Genomic DNA, 8594 nt, shown 5'->3' with positions numbered 1-8594 from the left:
GATCAGAATGCAGTTTCCCTATTTATTTCTCTTCATCAGTTTGAGTTTCAAGTCTTTTATGTCAGATGTCTTCCTGGATCTATTTGATTGGAAGTATTTTTGTCTATCTTTTTTTTTCTTTTTTGTTTTTTCAAGACAGGGTTTCTCTGTAGCTTTGGTTCCTGAGCTGGAACTCGCTCTTGTAGTTATCCCTTTACTCCAAGGTGGTGCCTGTCTTCATAACTAAAATCTGTTTCTTGTAGGAAATAGATAGATACATTTTGTTTCTTGATCTGTTCAGTAACTCTGTCTTTTGAGTGGAGAATTGAGTCATTCATGCTGAAATTGTTACTGAAATGTGTGTGTTAGTTCTGGCTATCATGTTGTTAATTTTTGTTGTGTTCTCAGTGGTCTTTATATTTTAATAATTATGACTCATTTTTATTTTAGTTTCTCTGCTTTGCTTATTCCTCTCTTTACCCCAAAATAAACCTTCCTGTATTACCTTAGGTTTGGTTTATTGATTATAAAGTTTTTTAGGCTGTCAAGGTGTACAAAATTGTTTCTTCTCCTTTAATCATGGCAGTTCTGCTGGGCGTATTATTTTAGATCAGCTGTCATTTAGGTCTTGGGTTGTATTATTCCAGGTTTTTCTGGCTTTGAAAGTTTTCCTTGAGAAATCAGTTGTTCTTTAATATGTTTTCTTTACTTGTGATTTGTACTTTTTCTCTTGCAACTTTAAATGCACCTTTTTTTTGTTTTGTTTCCTCAGAGTTTTAAATATGAGATGTCATGGAAATTTTCTTTTCTGGTCTTATCTTTAATGTGTTCTATGTGCTTCTCATATGTGTATGAGTGAGGCTTTCCTTAGTTTAGGACAGTTTTCTTCTATGATCTTTTTGAAGGTCTTGTGTTTGGCATTGACTTAGGCTTTTTCTCCCTCACCTGTGCATAAAATTTGAAGGTTTGATTTCTCCATGGTGTCCCCATAAACAACAATGTTTAGGCAGGCACTCTATCAGCAGAGTTACATCCCCAGGCCACAGCTCACTATGGGCTAATTACATCACCTCATGCCTGTGCCCCCATAAGAAAAATTGATTTTCTTACAGAGTGTTTAGAGTGGTGACATTTTCTTAATTTTAGCAAAAGTGCTTTGATTTCTAGGCGAGGTCATGGAGCGACTGTCACGTAGTTTGGAGGCGATCAATCAGGAAAGTTTTAGAAGCAGGAAGGATTCCTTGAGGAATCAAAATGTTTTTCTACTTCTTATGAATGTGGTTATATTTTTACTTTAGTTTTCTCCAGAAGGACCTGGATGAACTAATCCACACCGAAAGATATGGCCTGGGAGATTAGCTCACACTTGGGAAAGCCAGAGCTCAGCTGTTCCTTCTCTACTGATGTCCTAGAATTAGAGAAGTTCACTTCTTCCAGTTAATGGTACCACTTTCTAACAACCTCAAGTTCAGAACTTCCCTCTTTCCAGGTGACATGATAATTGTGGGTCTAGAGAGAGATGAGCTGATGACATTCCTTCCTTATAACTACTTCTTAGGGCCTCATTCCAAATGGGTGCTTATCAAAGGACCGGTCAGGTGAGTGTTTCTTTTTCTCTTCAGTAATAGTGAGAGCTGTAAGTGGTAGAAGGAAGCAGAGTTTTCTGTAATAAAATGATTAGAGAATTCTCTGTTTAGTTTTATTTTGGGCCTAATTATATCAACAGCAAACACAAAAGATGTATGTAGACAAAAATATCATTGTAATGATTTGTAAAAGTATAGATTTTCCTCGCTGTGACCTCTGATTGTAATGTATGTGACGGTAGAAGGTGGCCTATTAGAAAGGCGACAGGCCCTAGTAGAAGTGTGGATAGAGAGACAGGGAAGGATAATAGGGTGAAGCTGATTAATGGATATTATGTATTGAATGAAAAAAATAATGAAATCTATGTCTTTTTTTTTACAGTAAATGTACATTCATATCTCTGTAAAAAGTGACTCCAAATGGAGTATTTTAATGAGCATATCTATCTATGGATTTTCCTGAGGGTGTACTCTCATAATTCTATAAATATGGTTTCTTGTAGTTAATAGCAGTTGTGTTAAATTTCCAACCCTCTCACAAAACACCAGAAATGACTTAGAGGGTGAAACAAAAAACACACATTCACTGGTTTGCAGAAGTACATTTATAATATTAGGATACATTTAAATTATATTTTATATTTTCTCATTTTTCTACTTTTCTTAAAACTATGTATCAACTTATATGAAACTTCACCATGAATACGCAGCAAATATTAACTAATTTAGTTTTACCAGTATCTATTCTGTTAAGTTTGCATATACTTGGAAATTCTTAGGAGAGTTTCACTTCATGACTTAGTAAAATGTAAGATGCACTTAACATCATATAAATAACTTCAAACATTTTTCATAGATTTCTTTTTTTCTATTGTAATAATTTCTAATGAAGTAGCTCTTTTTAAAGTATCTCAAAGTATCTATAAGGCTTTCTTCATTTCTTCATTAAATTCTTATAACATTATCTTTTTTAAGTATTTTTTAAAATTTTCCATTCAAAAATTTACACTTACTCCCCTCCTCCTATTCCCCTCCTGCTTCCCCACTCCCCCACCTTCCTCCCCCTCCCTGCTTGAGAGAAGGCAGGGAACCCTGCCCTGTGGTAAGTCCAAGGCCCTCCCTGCTTCATTATCATTACAAAAATGTAAAGTGAGTAATTTTCAGTAGGAGTTTGAGTGTTTTAATTAAAATGAATTGATTTTCAATATTTTAAGTTTTTTAAGTTCAACATTGTTATACTGCTACTGATAAAATATTAAGTTTTGATTAGCCATGAGAAATATTTTCAGTTCTTGAATAGTATCAAATTATTTAAAGTAAAATTCCCAAGGTTTCCTCAAATATTTGCAAAATACAATTGTTCATTAAAATATGCATACTCAAAATGCGCCAAGTAAATTTAAATTTAGCTGATGAATGTCTTAAGTCCATGTTAATGTTGTTGGAATATCATTTACTAATAAATACAGGAGACTCAAATGGAAAGTGAAGTCAGGCGTGGTGGTAACACCTATGAACCCAGTACTCTGAAGGCTAAGACGGGAGTTTCCTGAGTTTTATTGAAGTCAGTATAGGTGGAGCCCTTCTTTCTGTCTCCACCTTTGTCACACACGAATACAACAAAATTATATTGGTAAATAGATAATATAGAATTATAAAAGCATTGTTTTTAAAATGAAATAAAATGATGCCAATAAGTGTCATTTAGTCACTAGATGCAGTGCTTCCAAGCCACAAAAAACCAAATGATGGAAGTATGAATTTATGTTTGCAAGTCTTACAAAATATTAAGTTTATTTTGTATAATTCACCTTAAGAATCTTCACTGATGCACCTGGCAGGCCCTTGTGGATTTTATTGTCACCCAGAAAACAGAGATGCTCTCTTCATTTCCCTTAAAGTTCATTTTATTTTAGAAACATATTTGATATAACCCTCAGTTTTTCACTTAAGTGTTGTACATGTAATCATGATACATGATAGCAGCCCCAGCACACAGTATGCTATTGATCTATTTTTAGTCCAGGTAGTAAACAAACACACACACAGACACACACACACAGACACACACACACACACACACACACACACACACACACACACACTTCCAGTGAACACTTTCATGTCTTTCCCAGACTTACACCATGTGACCTGTGATGGAGCTCTGGGTCTGACTGCTTCCCCACAGGCTCTGCAGTGACACTGCTGCTGCTGTTTCATCGCAGGGGAACTGGCTGGAAAGTGTGAGGCTGTAAAGTTCTAGTGAGCGTCTGTGTGCTTCCAGTTGCAGGTGAGCTAAGTTCAATTTCTACAGAGTAACTTATACTTTAAAATTGTTTAAGAGATGAGGCATGTGCTATGAATTAATACCTTAAATTAGTAATCACTATTTATTCCTTCTGGCATATCTATTTCATAAAAATGTCCACATGGAATTGATTTGAGTGGCTAAGGTCTTCATCTTCCTGAGAGTTCCGAAGACTTGTTAATGCTGCTGACAGTGGACAGCACATCAGCCAACACCACATATCTTGTCCCCTGAATGTCACACAATCACTCCATGTTCTCTCTGAACAGTCACACTGCAAATAGGTCATTACTCACTAAATATGGTAAAACTTAAAATGAAAATGATATTTTTGATCTAATATTTTTTGTTCATTATATTATTATCTCCTCAGAGAAGAATGAAAATGTTCTAATAAATTCACAAAACAAGTCTTTTCTAAAAATAAATACTGTGATAATGAAGAGGGAAAGTGATTTTCTCAGAAGATTGTAGAGTTATGCAGGGAACAGCTCTTTGTTTCTTTTGTTGCACGTTTCTTCAGACAGCTGCCTGCTCAGCCTTTGGTCTGGATCTCATTAAGAGTGATGGAACTGTTACTATTATGAATGCTTATGGATACACTTTGGGTTTAGTCCTTACAACTAAGTACTACAACATAAACTAATATGAAATTCCAAGCACTGCATTTTTTTCAAATAAAGTGAATGACTTTTCCTAGTTTCTGTGTGTGTTGACAACTCTGTAGCTATGATAGTTATGGTTTTTCTGGTCCAGTCTCACCTCCAGTACACACCAGGGAAAGACACCACATAAGGAATGATAAGAAGTGTCATTTTCTGTAGGTGACAAATATTTACTAAGCAATGAATTCGAAGTGGAGAGGTTGAAGTCCATAGCTTTGGGATAAGAAAAAAAAATCAATCACTATCTTTAACTTCTATTATCATCTTTTTATTTTATTTATATTTCAATTCCATACTAACAAATTATAGATCTATAATGAATAAAAATGTTTATACATATAGTGTTTGCCCATTTGCAGTTTTAAAATTGGAATGTGCTGCAGTTCTGTCAGTTTAGAGACCAAGGATTGAATTAATTATTATCCCTAATAAATCTGATAACATATTTTCATTCTTTCATTATCTATCTGTCTGTCTGTCTGTCTATCTATCTTTCTTTAATATTTATTTATTTTATTTTACATACATATGTATTTTATATGCATGTATATCTGTATACCACTTGCTTACAATATCAGAGAGAAAAAAAGGTTCCCTACAACTAGAGTTATAGATGGTTATGAGACACCATGCCATTGCTGGGAACCCAGCCCATGTATTCAAGAGAAAACATGCTCTGAACCACTGTGCCATCTCTCCAACTTGCATTTAGGAATTTTTTTAAAGAATAAAATGCCAGTGTGCAGCTCCTATAAATGTTTGTTGGTGGGAGATTCATGTTTGGCTCTGGCAAATGGTCTGAATCTACTCCTTTACTAGGTCAAGTTTTAAGAGCAAACATAATGTATATATGTAAAATGTATGATTTATGTTGTCGTATTCATGGGGATGTGATAGAGTGCTCTCATATACTGACTTCTGCAATATTGCTATACATACATGTATGCAGCTATGTATGTGGAATATACAAGTGATCTTGAGAACACAATTGGCCTCTCTTTCTCACAAGAATCTTAGTAGGTATAGTTTTCTATTTCCCTATCACAGAGTTGAATTTAAAGTAATGAATTATACTAATTTTCTAAAATAAAGATACTGGTAACCAGACTAAATAACTAACATCAGTACCCAAGCTAGGACTATTTGTTGAAAGTAAAAAAAATTGTCTGTGTGTTGGTGACATATGATGACACTGGGGCCCTTGATTTCCACTGCATAGGAAAGAATCTATTAAAACAGAGATTCTAAAACAGGATCACAATGTGATCATCTTTGGCAAATTCATGTTTGTCAAAATGTGTTCAAAATGGTGTTTGTCTTAGAGTCACATGCTCTTTATTGTTGGGGGCTCCTGGCTCCACATCTTCAGATGTATTTAGCCTGTGTAAACTACAGATATCAGGAAAGCATAATGGGACCATGGCCAAGATGGGGTTGATTGTGGGTAGCAATGGAGAGAAGAATAACAGGGTACAAGTGATCTTATCAGGGAAATGGGAAAGGGTAGGCTCCTTATCAGGGAGAAGGAAAGAATATATAGAAGAATGTGGGAGGAAGGCACAAAGGAGTAGCAGGAGACCATTGATCTGATAGGGAAAATGGGGTTTTCTTAGTCAAAGAGGAGGATATAAATACAGACCATTCAATAGGTAGGTAAAGTAACAAAGAATGGAAGAAAACCCCAAAGGAATCATACTATTAATGATTTATCCACCTTACTGACCCGATGTAAAAAATAAAAATAGCATTTGTCTTGATAGTTGGGAGTTAGTTCTTTAAACCATAAGTAGAGTTTACATAGGTTCTAAATGGATGGGAAGAAAACTGGGAGACATCTAGGAATGTTTATAACAATAATGGTTATGAAATTAATACGGTGTGAAAGTGCACTAATGCCTTCCAACTGTATCATTGTCTTTTTTTATAGTTTATTAAAATATAAAAGTTTCCATTTTTGCCCCTCCTCCCAACACCCTCCCACTCCCCCCACTCCCTCTCCTCTTCCCTCTCCATCCCTAAGAGCAGTCAGGGTTTCCTGCCCTGTGGGTAGTTCAAGTTCCTCCTTGCTCCCTCCAGGACGAGGAAGGTGAGTATCCAATCAGACTGGATCCCCAAAAATCCAGAATATGCAGAGGAAACAAGTCCCAGAGTCTTTCTAAAAAGCCATTGACAATGTATCATTGTCTTAATCCCAGATTCTGGGGTGGTGAGTTCACTGAAAAAGGAAAATAAAAATAGATGAATTGAGATAGACATCCTACTGACTAAATAGTGGGATTATCATGAATTATCAACTTTGATTCCATCAGAATTGTGAGTGAAAACATGGATAGTTGTAAAATGGAGCTTCTTAAAATTATAAAATATGAGACTGATTCACCTTACTCTTTTGGATTTCTTTTGTGATTTCTCCCCAGAACAACATAATTTTTAATCAGTTGTACAAATATGATTATGTTGCTCTACTCTCATCACTGCTGTTTCCAGTGTTAACTGTAAAATGAGGCAAAGTAAATCAAATCAGTAGGATTCAATTTCTAAGGCATGAGGTCTAGGTGCAATACAGGCACATGAAATGTGCATTCTGTGTCGGAGGTGGCTGAGAATGCTGTTTATCCAGGAGATATATTGAGAGTATATAGAAACATAGGCCAAGTCTGATGTGGAACTTCAATTAAAGAGATGGGTTAATCAAGAATAAATAGGTAAAACAGAATAATGATATACATAATGACCAGTGAATTACAACTTTGGTTAATAATATATAATTTTTTTCAGATATATGAAATATGTATCCACAACCATCTGTATTGGGATCTGGTGCCCTCTTGAGTATGAGACCTGGTCAGTCATCATCATCAATTTAGACTATGAAACCCAATATGGACAAGGTCAACAGAACTACCATGTGTGGGCTGCCTATGCATGCTTCAGCATTTCCAGTACATAAATTACATTTTTTCATATCATGCTCCTAAGATCAATACACTTTCCACTTATGTCCTCAAAGAATGTTCTCAATTTCCAAGCTGGACTGGGAGTTCTGGTCAATATGTTTCTCCTTTTTTTCTACACTTTCATAATCCTAGGTCACAGACCTAAGTCCACGGACATGATCTCATGTCAATTGGCCTTCATTCACACACTGCTGATCATCACTGGAGGGGATATTTGGCTTTGGAACATATTTGAGTCACTGAACATTGATAATGATTTCAAATGTAAGACAACTTTTTACATAAACAGAGTGATGAGAGGCCTCTCCATCTGTGTCACCTGCCTCCTGAGTGTGTTCCAGGCTGTCACTATCAGTCCTAGTACTTCTTTTTTGGCAAAATTTAAATATAAACTAAAAAAGTACATAATTTGTGCTTTCTTATTTATTTGGTCTTTCAACTTGTTATTCAGTAGCAACTGGATCTTCTATGCTGGTGCTTTTACCAACATGAATGAGACCAACCAGATGAAGGTCACTAAATTCTGCTCACTCTTCTCCATGAACTACATCATCAGGGCACTGATTTTAACAGTGGGAACCTCCAGAGATATATTTCTTGTAGGAGTCATGCTGGTCACAAGTGCATACATGGTGATCATCTTGTTCCGACATCAGAGGCAATGCAAGCATCTTCACAGCCTCAGCCACCTGAGAACATGCCCTGAGAAAAGGGCCACCCAGACCATTTTGCTGCTGGTGGTTTTCTTTGTGGTCATGTACTGGGTGGACTTCATCATCTCATCCTCCGCAGTCCTGTTATGGAAGTACGACCCAGTCACCCTGAGTGTTCAGAAGTTTGTGATGAATGTCTATCCCACAATTACTCCTTTGGTGCAAATCAGTTCTGATAATAGAATAATCAATATGCTGAAAGACATGCAGTCTGTATGCCACCACATTTTAAAAAAGTTATAATTTTTCTCATTTTAATAGAATGATTTATTTATGTTTTTATATTTCTGAGTATTGGGTCAGCATGTATGTAAGTGTGAATTCCTGTTGCCCCCAAGGTCAGGAGAGTTCATTGTCCCCGCCCCCCTTGAGCTGGACAGACAAAT

At 35.9% G+C, this 8594-nt stretch overlaps 1 protein-coding gene across 1 annotated transcript; it reads left to right on the top strand.

The window, feature by feature from the left end:
- Positions 1–3707: 3707 nt before the first annotated feature.
- Positions 3708–8594, top strand: LOC125404336 (vomeronasal type-1 receptor 90-like). Its single transcript, XM_048440150.3, has 2 exons — positions 3708–3855; positions 7317–8594. Exon 2 carries the CDS (start codon positions 7507–7509, stop codon positions 8449–8451), a length of 945 nt encoding a protein of 314 aa, XP_048296107.3. The 5' UTR covers positions 3708–3855; positions 7317–7506; the 3' UTR covers positions 8452–8594.

This window comes from Myodes glareolus, chromosome 6 (assembly GCF_982192425.1).
Source record: "Myodes glareolus chromosome 6, mMyoGla1.1, whole genome shotgun sequence".
Taxonomy (NCBI): Eukaryota; Metazoa; Chordata; class Mammalia; order Rodentia; family Cricetidae; genus Myodes; species Myodes glareolus.
The sequence above is the reverse complement of the archived record's forward strand: the minus strand, read 5'-3'. Positions and strand labels throughout refer to the sequence as shown.

Excerpts from the sequence above, each read along its gene's own strand:
- LOC125404336 (XM_048440150.3), top strand. The coding sequence starts at position 7,507 with ATGCTCCTAAGATCAATACACTTTCCACTTATGTCCTCAAAGAATGTT.